Source organism: Trachemys scripta, chromosome 7 (assembly GCF_013100865.1).
Source record: "Trachemys scripta elegans isolate TJP31775 chromosome 7, CAS_Tse_1.0, whole genome shotgun sequence".
Taxonomy (NCBI): Eukaryota; Metazoa; Chordata; order Testudines; family Emydidae; genus Trachemys; species Trachemys scripta.
In genome coordinates, this window is record NC_048304.1 from 93,819,193 (window position 1) to 93,833,029 (window position 13,837).

Below are 13,837 nucleotides of genomic sequence, written 5' to 3' on the forward strand. Positions count from 1 at the left end.
CTAACTCCTGAGGTGTCCACACTGGCAAGGCACTTAGAGTGCCTGGACTCTATAGCTGGAGCACTCCTGGTAATCTACCTCCAGGAGAAGCAAAGATCTTGCTGTGCCCTGGCTGAAATGCCGCGGTGTCAGTGTGGATGACGTGTCGCATTACTGTGCTATGATTGGCCTTTGGAAATGTCCCATAATCCCCTGAAGTCAAGTGGCCACTCTGGTCATTGTTTTGAACTTGGCTGCAGGCACATGGATATCCCCTTTCAAAGCTCAGTTTCTGACAGCCACCATTCTTATCTGCTCCGAGACAAAGCAAACCATTACTGGGGAATGCTCCTGCTGCAGAGGCAGGCATTTGTGCCTGTGTGTGTGTGTGAGAGAGAGGGGCGGGGGGAGCAAGGCTTCCCCCTGCTGCTGTCTGAACTTACAAGACAGCATGCTGACACACTCTGCCCCCCAAAATACACTCTCTCCCCCCACATACACACAACACTCTCTCTTTCACACTCTACTTCCTCCCTCTCCCCATTTGAAAAGCATGCTGCAGCCACTTGCACACTGGGATAGCTACCACAATGCACTGCTCTCTGTGGCCACACCACTGCACTTGCAGCTGACAGTGTGAACACAGGGCAGCGCTTTCCCTGCTGCGGTCTCCAAGGGCTGGTTTAACTCCCAGCGCTCTACATCTGCAAGTGTAGCCATGCCCTTAGAGCCGGGGTTCTCAAACTGGGGGTTGGGACCCCTGAGGGGATCATGAGGTTAGGTGGGGGGTCGCAAGCTGTCAGCCTCAACCTCAAACCCTGCTTTGCCTGCAGCATTTATAATGGTGTTAAATAGATTAAAAAATGTTTTTAATTTAGAAGGGGGGCAGGGTCATACTCAGAGGCTTGCTATGTGAAAGCGGACACTAGTACAAAAGTTTGAGAATCACCACCTTAGAGAGAGAGATGGTAGTATACAAGCCTCTGAGTTTGACTTCACTTCTTACCTAACTTCACACACACCCAGCTCTCTCTGCTTAAAGGGCCATTTTGCCAAGTGATTTAAAAGTCAGTTTGTATTGTGATTACTTTATGCATATGGTCTTTTTGGACCTACCAGAAAACTATGGGCAGCATCCACTTAAAAAAAAATATATATATATATATACACACACCTGGGCTGCCCTTGACCTCATCTAACATCTGCCTTGGTGCTCTGTGTACAAAATCACTAAGGGCCCTGTGAGATTTAAAAGGAAAGATGATGTAGTGATTTTAGGTAGTAAACTGCAACTAGAATCCTGACCCCCACTTTACTCATCTCAGGGCTTCTACACAACCACTTCTGTCACTCAGGGGTGTGAATAAGCCACCCCCCCCCCCCAAGTGAGGTAAGTTACAGTGACCTAAGCATAGTGTGGACGGTGGGGGAGAGCTTTGCCCGGAAACATAGCTACCCCCCTCTCCTGGAGATGGCTTTATTATGCCAACAGGCGCGCTCCAGGCTGCCTTAGGGCATGCAACCCCTGATCCCCACCCTGGGCTGGGGGAAGCGCCACTCTGCCTTGGAGCAGCAGGTACCCGGCCACGTGGCACCACGGGCAGACTGCCTGCCCGTAGCCTTAGCCACGACACCGGTGGCGGGTCAGCACGTCACGACAACCCGGCCGGGCTGGTGCTGCGGGCCCCACAGGGGCCATCGCTATATCGTCGGAAACAAAGGCCCCCACCACCTGCCCGGAGACGCCGCTGCACTAGTGCGCCGGGAGGGGTCCCTCGCCTCACCACTGGGCTCTCACACTGAATCGGCCCCGCCCCCTGCCTATCTCACGGCCGACTCCGAGTCGCTGTGCAGTGCGCGCGCGCAAACAGCAGTACTCATGCGCTGTGTTCAGTCTCGTGGCGGCTGTCCTTTCTGCGCACGCTCTATGTGACGCACACCCAGCCCCTCCCCCAAGGCGGGCGGACGCACGCACGCACGCGCAGCGTGTCTGGCTCCGGGCGCTGGAGCTGTGGGGGGAGGGAGTCTGGCCAGGACTGCCCCGTGCTCGCTTCCTCCTGTAGCGAGGCGTGTCGGGAGTCGGGGCTATGGCGGGGGGCGGCCGGTGACAGACACCCGAACCGCCGCCGCTGCTGCTGGGAAGGGGAGCCCCATGGCCGGGCGGCGGGGCGCGGGCGGAGCGGCCCCCTTGGCGGAGGCGCCGGGCGGCGGGCCCACGGCGGAGCCGGCCCGGGAGCTGTTCGAGGCCTGCAGGAACGGGGACGTGGAGCGGGTTAAGCGGCTGGTGCGGTCCGAGAACGTGAACGGCAGGGACACGGCGGGCAGGAAGTCCAGCCCCCTGCACTTCGCCGCAGGTACCGGGCGCACGTCTGCTCTGGCGGGGCCGGCGCCTCCCGCCCGGGCCTGTGTGGGAGCGAGCCCGCTCCCGGCTGTGCCACGCACCTGGCCCGAGCCCGGCTTGCGCCTGGGTGCCTGGGGACTGCCCGAAGCGCGAACCCCGGAGCCTGGCCCTGTCGGACCCCCGTGATTGCTACTTGTGGCGGGGCTCCGCTAGCTGCCAGCGNATCAACCCAGAGATAGTGATCGACTGGTCAATCCTGGAGCCTCTACCAGTCGATCGCAATCTCTGGAAACTAAAAGTCTGGTGGTGCATCAGGTCTAAAAAAGGCTCCCTGCCTGCTCTGGCCCTGTGCCGCTCCTGGAAGTGGACAGCATGCCGCTGACTTCTTGGGGGAGGAGGGGCAGAGGTCTCGGTGCGCTGCTCCTGCCTAAGCACCGCCTCCGCAGCGCCCATTGGCCGGGAATGGAGAATGCGGCCAATGGGAGCTGCGGAGGCGGTGCTTGCAGACGGGGGCAGCATGCGCGCCATGTGCCTCGCCTCTCCCCAGGGGCTGCAAGGGCATGCTGGCCGCTTCCAGGAGCGGCGTGGCAGGGAATCTGCCTTAGCCCCGCTGTCCAAGGTAAGTGCTGCCCAGCAGGAGCCTGCACCTAGCACCCCAAGCCCCCTCCTGCACCCTAACCCCCTGCCCCAGCCTGGTGAAAGTGAGTGAGGGTGGGGGAGAGCGAGCAACAGCAGGAGGGGGGAATGGAGTGAGCAGGGCAGGGAAGATCCTAGGTTGCACTTAAATTCAGAAAGTGATCTTGTGCATAAAAAGATCTGAGACCACTGATCTAAGTCTATGCTTACTGGAGATCATACATTTTTATTCTTTTTCCTTACTGTTGTTACTGTTCCATTAAATTAGTGCTTTCAAATATATGACCATTTTTTTACATCATTTGGTAGTGTTTGGCTGGTCAATTGACTAGTTGCTTCTTGACCAGTCAAAGGCCCAGCCCTAATGAAGTATATATTCTTTGTATATTTCTGATTATCTCTGGGGACTATGAATGTTCTTATTTTTCATTGGCCAAGTGAAGCAAGGTCTAATATGCAGCTCCATAATGTGTGTGTAAATTGAAATACCAGAAAAGCATGAATCACTGGAAAATCAGGGCACCCAGACTGTCTGGTGCTGCACGCAGAGGAAATCATTTTGCTGCCTCCTGATGCTGCTTGCATCTCTCAGAGGTAGCAGCTTAACTAACTTGCTGCATGGAGATCATGGTCTTTAGCCTGGGCTCTATCAAAAATGAGAGCCTTCGAGAGGGTTTTTGGGGGTGGGGGAAGCAGGGACTGGAGTGTGAGAGTCCACACTATGGGGCTTGTAATGATATAGTTGTAGTTGTGTGTGTAGACAAGTTCTTAGTGACTTGCCCAAGCTTGCAGAGGAAGTCTGTAGCAGAGCAGAGAATTGAACCTAGTAGTTTCCTGAGTGCCATGGGCATCTTAGGCACTCAACCATCTTTCCTCCCTAAGCTTGTCAATGTACTGCACTAATGTTACCTGATATTTTCAGGTTACAACGGTTTATCCTAGCATTTCTAACCAAGACAGCTGTAGTTACACGATATACTTAGGTATAGTATCAGTATACTCTTTAGCATTACATGTAGGGTTTTTAATACATTGGTTTCAATAAAAGTATTGCTGTAGCAGAGAACTCAGTTGTGGTTTCTTCTATAGTAGTTTCCCTCTTTAATTGTCTTGTTTTTCTAATTTTAATCTTGGCCTGATTCTTTTAATGCCTAGTGGTTTATACAGAGTCATCTTTTTGTTTTAGGTTTTGGTCGGAAGGAAGTAGTTGAATATTTGCTTCAGAGTGGTGCCAATGTCCATGCACGAGATGATGGTGGCCTCATTCCTCTTCATAATGCCTGCTCTTTCGGTCACGCCGAAGTTGTCAATCTTCTTTTGCGCCATGGTGCAGATCCTAATGCTCGGGATAATTGGAACTATACTCCTCTTCATGAAGCTGCCATTAAGGGCAAGATTGATGTCTGCATAGGTATCTTTCAGATTTCCCCCTCAACTGACTTCTGTGTGAATTAAAACCATGCGAAGCCCAATTCTTCATTTTTTTTTTTTAATCAAGCTCTGCCCATCACTAAATTCTAGTTTGTCAGGTGCACACTCACAAAAATGAAAAATTTACTGTGAGCTGAAACTTGACATATAAAAATCTGTTGACACATACCTATAAGTTACAGAAATGCAAAAATCCCCCTGCTACCTTATATGGTTCTCTCTTAGGTGGAGAGAACTACATGGTGGGGGAGGGGAAAAGTAGTTATGTGAATTCGATTTATTTTATAAGTAGTATTTTGACCACTAAGTGGTCTTTCTCTCTTCCCACATTCTGTCTATCCTGCCCTGCTGCTGTGCCTCATAACACATGGAAGCAACAGAAACTTCTTTAACATAATGACTTAGTTCTGGTCTTTTGTGCCCGTACCCCCTCTAAATTAGTCAGAGGCATCAATCAGTCTTCACCCAAACCAACAGATTAAATTGAATTTGTGTTTTAACTAGGCAGTTATGAGAGCTATGAAGAGTATTAAACAGTTAGTAAAGTGGTCAAGTAGTGAAATATGTGTCTGAGCCCTTATCTTCCAGTTGTCTTGTCCAATTTGCCAGAGGCGGTTTTGATAAGTTTACCTTGGCATAAGAGCATGTCTGACACGTCAGGGATATTAGTTATGACATAGGTGGCCTCAACATATGTAAAGTTTGGGCAAGGGAGTCAAGAGAGTCCCCAACTGGGCCATTGTGTTGATGGGTCTTGGTGGGATGACAAGCCATATTTCAAAAGCCTAGTTTCTATCAGTGTTCTTTCACATAAAAGATTTTGCTACTTTATAGTACTGCTGCAGCATGGTGCTGAACCAGCCATCCGTAATACAGATGGACGGACAGCTTTGGATTTAGCAGACCCATCTGCAAAAGCAGTGCTGACTGGTAAGTGGTGTTTTTTTAATCTGTAACTGATAGATTATGGCTACCATTGCTCCTATTCCAAAAGTAATATGCTGTTCTGGATTTTTCTTAAATATTAGTTTAATTTCTGTTTGTGGCCAGACCCCAAGTATAAATGACAGAACCTATCAGAATTTCAAGAGCACAAAGTGCTAATTATTTTAAAGAGGGGAAATAGCTGGAGACTCAGTGTTCTCTAAATACTGAAAGAAGAGAATAAGCAGAAAACTTTAGATTATAAAAACTTTTATCCATGAATTGTATGTTTTTGATAGGTAAGGAAATCATTTTCTTTTCACTTTCAGGTGATTACAAGAAGGATGAACTCTTAGAAAGTGCCAGGTATGTATTAAATGTAGAAAACAATTTGCACATGGCAATATTTTCAAAATAACCCACTTTTTAATAACACATACAAATTAACTTTAAGATTGCTTTCTGAGTACGTACTAGGCCTTGGACAGTCATTTTTGGGTGAAATTAATAAAACAATTATGGCACCCTTACCTCAGGGCCTTGTCCTAATGGAGTCCCAGCAGCTAGCTCAGGGCTCCTTCTCACTCTCCCCAGCTTCTGACAGCACTGCCCTGTCCAGGGTTCTGTCACTCCATCAACCACCACACTCCTACAGCTCCAGAAAGGAACTAAACACCCTCTGCCCCTAGAGCTGTTTTCATAGTTAGGCTGCTGGGCCCTGATTGGCTGTGTCCCACACAGCCACTCTAGGTAGCTTGGAGGAGCCTCCAGCAGGGGGCCTCAGAGGGTCTGGTATACCCCCTCATAGGTTCTGCTTAAAGTGAAGAACCATAGGGTTCTTTGTTAGGCAGTGTTGATGAAAACAGCCAATTAATGTTAGACAAGATGTGATGCACAGTAACTACTGGCTTGTAATATGTCAATGTTCATATTGTATCATTTGAAATCCTTTGTAGAAGTTGTTTTTAGTAGATTTGAAACATTCCAAATAGCTGTTTTGTTGTTTGTTATTTGTGCAGCACTGTAAATACTGAAAGCAACTAAAGTTGTTTTTATATGCAGTATCAGTTGGCCAAAATGTGTTTAAACCATCTTTTTTTCCTAGGGGTGGTAATGAAGAAAAGATGATGGCTCTTCTTACACCATTAAATGTCAACTGTCATGCAAGTGATGGCAGAAAGGTATTTTAGCTCAAAGCCTAGACATTTTGTTTTGAAATGTTAACATTTATATTTAAAACTGCCATTTGAATCAGATTTTTGGTATGTCATATTCAACTTGTACTTAAAAAATTGTATGTGAAGACAGAATGTACCTATGTGGCAACTGTCAGATATGTTTTCTTCGTTGCTTAAAAAGAAATATATCCACTACTTTTTGCATTTATCATCTGCATCAAAGAGTAATGGCAGAACAACTTTCTTATGTTGTCTGACCTTTTTTGCAGCTGTGCTGATGTCATACTTACAACAAAGGCCTTCCTTCTTTGATCCTAATAATTGCCAAGTGAGTTGAAGAGTTGTATCCACGCTCTTCTTTTGCACCACCAAAACTTGGTCCCCAAAACTTGGCACTGGCTCTGACATTACCTCTTCTTACAGTAGAGTTAACGCTACATTTACAGGGCCTGGACTTATTTCTGGCAGGGTAAGGGTATCTTGGCTAAAAGTGCCAAAATTCCCATCCAAAATTTTTTGAAATTTCTTCAGTTTGAGCCCATAGCTTTCCTGAAGGTTCAAGTCACTATCTATGGCCCTGTCTTATTAGATATTTGCATGGGCTCATTCCCTTAAGTTTCTAGGTTTTCCCCAAGCCAGTGTCTTACATGTTACATCCTGCAGTTGGATATCTGAAGCTCTCCAAAACTTTTAAGTGTCTGAGCATCAGTGCTACTACTTCTCCCTCCTTGTGGAGTATAAATCTGGTCCAGCTGTGCAAACCCCTCAAGTTGATGAACCTATCCACTTCTTGAATGAAGAAGATAAAGATCTCTGTGCAAATCCTGTTGCTTCAGGCCTTTTGCTGGGTACTCCTCTCTAAAAACTCTCATGCCTATTGACTGGACAGCTCATAGAGCAGTCATCTGCCTTGGGAGTTCAGGTGGAGGATAAGGTGAAGTTTTTCTGTTTGTTCTGCATGTAATCACACTCTTCTCTCCAGCAGTTAGTCGTCACTGTGGCTTATTTCTAAATTTAACTTCTTACTTGGTAAAGAGAACTGTTCATAATCTGGCAATATACTGGTAACAGCCAAGTCACAGTTGGAGCCTCAGGGGGAGGGCTTTGGCATATCTATGGAAGGACTAAACTGGGAGGAAGTGGGAGCTGGCTGCAGAGCCCAAAAATCTGTCACAGTGGTTGTCGTTTACTTGAATGTATTAGTGGTGAGTAAAACCTTGCAATGTGTATTGATGGTAACTAGATGACAGAAAAAAAAAAAGTGAGCAGGTAAGGAAAAAATGTCCTTTGCACAAATACTTATTAAATAACTCTTAAAACATTCTCTCTACTGATACAAATATTTTGAGGACTTAGATAACTTTATTAGTTGTATTCCTTTCACATTTCACAATGCTTGATTAGTTAATAATTGAACTTATAATTTTGGTGCATTCTAAATCATTCTATCTTTCCAGTCAACTCCATTACACTTAGCAGCTGGGTATAACCGGGTTAAGATTGTGCAGCTGTTACTACAGCATGGAGCTGATGTACATGCCAAGGATAAAGGGTGAGTTTTCTTTCACTTGTGTTTAGAATGTATCAATAATGCACTTTTACATGTAATAAAGAATTCTAATGTTAAAAAAAAAACTTGACCTGGATCAAATGCCAGAAAACTCAAAGTTGAAGCAGATGTACCATCTCTAACTTTATAACTGTGACCTTCTAATTTTTGGTCACAACCTTATGAGAAACCTGCAAAGCAATAAAACTAATACCAAATCATCCATAAAACATATTCATTCTAAGAGGTGAACTGCCAACCTGTATATCTCCAAAAGACTTTAAAAGGCTTACATTTTAAAAAAATGCTTTCATACCATACCTATCAAAATTCAGTACACATCTGTGGTTGGTTCAGCTTTCATTTTCCTTTGAAGACTCCCTTTCACTAAAAATAGTTTTCTGATTGGATTCCCATGATTTCTCATTTTTAAAAGGCTATACTCATAGGAATAAACATCATTTTTGTTTCCCAGATACTGAATTTGGATAATGTATTACTCCTGAGGGCATTGTGCACCAAAAAATAAAAATTTCTACACACAATATTTTAAAATTCTGCAAGTTTTATTTGTCAATACATAAATGCAGAGGCTTCAGCATGGCAGTGGGAAGCACAGGCCACTGTGAGGCTGCACCCAATCCTGACAAAGCACAAGGCCTGGGCCTGCCCCAGAAATACCCTAGGGCCATGCCCCTCTGCGCCAGGCGCACCAGGTGTGCGGCAGGTCGGCTCAACCAGGCAGGATTCAAATGTCGGGGAATCCAGGTGTGGGGTCAGAGGATTCTGTGTGGGACAATCTGGGTGCAAGCAGTGTGGGAGGGTCTAGGTCAAGGGTCTCAAACGCAAATAACCATGAGGGCCACATTACTGACACCCCCCCCCCCCGCTGCCCTCGGCCCCGCCCCTGCCCCACATTTTCCCACCCCTTCCCTGCCCCCATTCCAACCCCTTCCCCGAAATCCCCACCCCAACTCTGCCCCCTCCCTGCCCCCAGGGGGTGCAGGAGGGGTGTGGGCTGTGGCGGGGGCCCAGGGCAGGAAGTTGGGATGTGGGGTGCAGGACGAGTGAGGGGTACAGCAGGGGGTCAGGATGCAGGAGGGGTGCAGAGTACGGCAAGGGGGTCGAGGTGCAGGACGGGTGCGGCATGGGGCTCGGCAGTGGGTTGGGGTGCAGGAGGCGTGTGGGGTGAGGCTGGGGGCTCGGCAGGGGGTCGGGGTACAGGGTGTGGCTGGGGGCTCAGGGCAGGGGGTCGGTGCAGGGTACGGTAGGGGGTCGGGGTGCAGCATGGGGCTCAGGGCAGTGGTTGGGATGCAGGAGGGGTGCAGGGTGAGGCAGGGGGTCGGGGTGCAGGAGGGGTGCGGCATGGGGCTCAGGGCAGGGGGTTCGGCTGCAGGAGGAGTTCGGGGGGCAGGATCTGGCCCGGCGCATACCGGGGGCAGGGCAGGCTCCCTCCCTGTCTGCCTGCCTGCCTGGTCTGCCCTGCCCCCACGCCGCTCCAGGAAGAGGCTGGAACGTGGGGAAGGGGGGCAGAGGGGCTGTGTGGTGCTTCAGGCACCGCCCCCAGCAGCTCCCATTGGCTGCGGTTCCCCATTCCCGGCCGTGGGCCGTGGGTGGGTGCTGTGCCTGAAGCAACACACAGCCCCTCTGCTCCCCACGTTCCAGCAGCTTCCCGGAGCGGCGTGGGGGCAGGGCAGGCAGGCAGGGAGCCTGCCCTGCCCCCCGGTGCAGGTCCGGCCGGAGCCGCTCTAGGTAAACACTGGGGGAAGGTGGGGAGGCTGCGAGGGGCTTGCAGGCCGCAGAAAATAGCCCCACGGGCCACGTGTTTGAGACCCCTGGTCTAGGTGGTGGTGGTGGGGGATCTGGATACACAGGGAGGAGCGGGGGGTTCCAGGTGCAAGGAAAATGGGACTCTGCAGGGGCTTCCAGGTGAAGGTTGTTGGGGTTCAGTGGAGGGGTCTGGATGTGGGAATCTCAGCAACGGGGATCTGGGTGCTGGTAGAGTGGGGCTTGGTGGGGTGGGGGTCTGGGTGCAGCTAGATGTTGGTCAGTAGCGTGGGGGTCTGGATGTGGGGGCTCAGCGTTGGGTACATCAGGGTGGGACATCAGGGTGGGAATTTGAGTGCAGAGAGCTCAGTGGGGGGTAGTCTGGGTGCAGGGATGGGGGTCTGGAGGCAGGGGGTCTGGGTGCAGGGGGCTCCAGATGCAGGGGTTGAGGTTCAGTGGGGTTGGGGTTCAGATATGGAGGGCTAGGGGAGTTCATGGATGTACCAGGTAAGGCGTGGCAGGGGTATCTGGGTATGGGAGGTCCGGATGCATAGGAGTTGGGTGGATGGGGGAGCAGCTCCCTGTATAGTGACCCTTCCCTGCACAGCTTCCTGCAGCTGGGGGAGGTTTCTGGGGGTGGGTCTGATACAGACCCAGTCACTCCTTGCAGGGCAAGAGGAAGTCCTGTCCTCTCCTGCCTCCAGCCCAGTCAGGACTAGCAGCTGAACCCCAGCCCTGCAGTGATTTACCTCGCTGCCAGGTGCTCCGGGTGCCTGAAACGTTGTACCTGTGCTGCTAGGGAGTGGTGCGTGACTGCTCTTGCAGCTTCCCCTTGCTTCTCTGTCAGAAAGTCATTTTTCTGCAGGGAAGCAAAGAAATCTGCGGGGACCATGAATTCTGCTCACACACAGTGGCACAAAATTCCCACGGGAGTAATGTATTTCTAAGCATTCACTTAGCATATAAGGGACTTTTGCTATTGCTAAGTATAGAATTGCTAATTGAAACATGGTAAGTTCATACAAATTTACAGAAAATATTTAATCTCTAGAAACCTTTTTTTAAAATTGTGAATAAATAGGCTGAAATTATAGAAAATAGAATCTTAAGTCTTTATTCCCAACATATCACTTCAGGGTGCATAGAACAGCTGCCTGATCAAAGGGTTGCAAGGCCCTTGTAAACTTGAAACCTTTGTCAGTCCTCCCTTGCTATCCTTGCAATGAGATTGAGTCTCCCTGGCTGTCTGAATTACACTAGCCAGCCACCAGAACAGCTCAGGATCAGGAGGGAGCAGAGGTGGTTTAAACACCTTAGTTTTCCCTCCCTGTGGAGGTGAGGTCTGTGCTGTGTTCTTAGGTGTATAGTACAGGATCTTGCTCAGTGATATTAACACTAAACCAATCAGACTTCTTTAGAATGCTAAAGAGATTGTGCAACAAAACTTTTTAGGGATAAAGGAAAGATTACTGTCTTCTTTGAAATAACTTCTCCCAATACAGTGCTTTCCACTTAGTGTAAGTACTGTTTAATTTAATAAAATCTCTGGAACCAAGTCACTTACAACAAATACAATGCAATTTCCATGTGATTATGGAATTCATTGTGCAATTTATTGTGATTATGTTAAGTAGACATTGATTTCAATAACTTTGGAGGTTATTTTCTCATATCTGTTTTCCCCATCTCTTTTCAGTGGGATAGCTGTTTTTTTTTAATTTTTAGAATTGTTTGAATGCTACATATTTTTATTTGTAATTTACTGAGTTTACATACTTCTAATCCAAGCATATATAATCATGTTCTTTCCCCCCCCCTCCACCTGCTTAGAGATTTGGTGCCACTTCACAATGCCTGTTCCTATGGTCATTATGAAGTAACAGAACTTCTAGTAAAGGTTGGTATTTAATTTCATTCCTCTTTCAAACTGGGTGAGATTCTTCTATTGTGAATTTTTCCTGGTTTTTGAGTGTCACTTATCTTTTTGTATTTAAAATCGTTTTTAAAAAAAAGACAGTAAGGTTTGATATGTCAATTTGATATATGTACACTAACTTCACTCTCCCGCCCAGAATAAGTTAGAAGCATGACCTGTAAAGCAGCTTATAAAAATGCACTGTCTCTTTAAAACGAACTGTTCATGTCAAGATGAAGTTGCAGTGGAAGTCAGCAATTGGCTAGGTAAATACCTTTCACTTTCAAGTTACGGAGGTGTCATGATGGCTTGTAAGATTAGTGTAGGGCTAGGATTATTAGGGTTTTAAAATATTGTAGAAATACCAACCCAGTAGTTCTAGCACTCTAGATGTAAACAGAGATTTAGCAAAGCTTTTTAAAAAATTGTCATCTAAAGAGATGATTTGTAAGCCTTGTTCCAGCCCTGTACAAATTAAGGCACCAATCCTGCAACTGTTTGCATGCAGGCACAACAGTACATATCTGTGGAGTCCCATTAAAGCCGCTGGGGCTCTGCATTGACACAGTGTGCAGTGACACAAAAATTTGCAGAATTGGGTCTTGAAAAGAGTGAAGTTCATCCGTCTCAGACACAAGTATTACTAATAAATGAAATGACACTGTCAGTTCACTTGCAAAAATATTTAACTTAATGTAAATATTTATTTTTTATAATAGTCTCTGAGTCTTGAAAATATTCCCTCGGAGCCTAAAACTAGATTTGTTAAAGTAACTATCAATCAGACAGAGATAAAGGGAAGAAAAAAGAAAAATTGCGTAGGAAAAAAGATTAACCGTAACTACTTGTGTATATATATTCTGTATATACTCCAGACATAACGTTTAAACAATTAGCAATCTTTACAAATTTTATTGTATCTAGAGAATATAAAAATTTAGTGAACTGAAATGTTGAGAGATGGCTCTATATCTGCAACAGTTCTGACATTTTGAACTTTTTTCCTAACTTCAGCCACTGATTAGTTTGCAGGGTTATTAAAAACATCCTTTTGGTCTCCATTTCAGTGGTGCAGAGTTGGGGCCTAACTACAGAATCCTTACTACCCCTTGTGTATTATCTGCTTGCATGGAAATTTTATTCTTACAAACACTCTTTCCCTCCCTGCCGTCCTCTTTTGTACCCCATATTGAATGTTTGTTGGCACTTCCAGTTTCTTCAGTAAAATGAGAGAAGAATGTGCTAGAAGTGCTGGCAAGACACTTCTGCACGTGCATACACAAACCCTCTCTCTTCCAGGAGAAAGCAGAGCATGAAGGGTCCATGAAAAAATTCAAGTTGTAGTTGAAATTGCAAATATTTAATTAATGTTGAATCCCTGAAAAAGTCATCAGTCTCATGTGGAAATGAACAGTAGCACCTTCACTCTGACCCTGTGTCATTGCACACAAACCACTCCTCCCCACCTCCCTCAAACTAGGAGATAAATGTATTTACTTTCATTGCATCAGTGACTCAAAATATCAGGGGTGGCATGGTAGTTACCAGAGGTGTTTTTTACCAGTAAAATTGTGGTTGTATCCACCCTAGGAAAAACTAATCCCAATTTAAGGCATTTTCTGTTTTAAAAACTGCTTCATAATTGCACTTAGATTTAGCTATATATTCAAGTTGTGGTTAATAAGGTAGGGTTGTACAAATGAAAAGTAAAATTGCAGTAGGTGTAATGTAATTATAATACTGAACATCGGAATGTCTGCATTTTAGTTTGGTATTTTCTCAAGGAAGCTATACATGTCATGATTCATATTTCAGTTTTCAGTGTTATATAAACATTAAAAACATTTGATTATATGAAACGACAGTAATGCAGAGTTGTAGGCTTGAAGCATTAAGCAATCAGAAACATGCAGAATTGCAGACTACCAATCCAGGTCCATTTGACCATGCTGCATTGTGTATCAGAAGACCAACTTTGATGTAGTGGATAGATGGAGCCTATTCCTCAATTTTGAATGGATGTATCCAAAGTTTGAAAGATTTGTTCTGTGCTTGCTGAAACTTGCTGGACACTGATGCAAGTATTTTTCTCAGTTTAAGATAGTATTTACCAGTGC

General features: G+C 46.6%; 1 protein-coding gene across 3 annotated transcripts in view; it reads left to right on the top strand.

The window, feature by feature from the left end:
- The first annotated feature begins 1,996 nt into the window (after positions 1 to 1,996).
- TNKS2 (tankyrase 2) overlaps positions 1,997 to 13,837 on the top strand; it is a 57,519-nt gene continuing 45,678 nt past the window's right edge. For all 3 annotated transcript variants that reach the window (XM_034775788.1, XM_034775791.1, XM_034775789.1), the window contains exons 1-7: positions 1,997 to 2,333; positions 4,143 to 4,367; positions 5,222 to 5,317; positions 5,641 to 5,677; positions 6,417 to 6,492; positions 7,947 to 8,041; positions 11,636 to 11,702. In XM_034775788.1, coding sequence (XP_034631679.1) covers positions 2,132 to 2,333; positions 4,143 to 4,367; positions 5,222 to 5,317; positions 5,641 to 5,677; positions 6,417 to 6,492; positions 7,947 to 8,041; positions 11,636 to 11,702 — 798 coding nt within the window. In that variant the 5' untranslated portion in view covers positions 1,997 to 2,131. The remainder of the gene's footprint in view (positions 2,334 to 4,142; positions 4,368 to 5,221; positions 5,318 to 5,640; positions 5,678 to 6,416; positions 6,493 to 7,946; positions 8,042 to 11,635; positions 11,703 to 13,837) is intronic.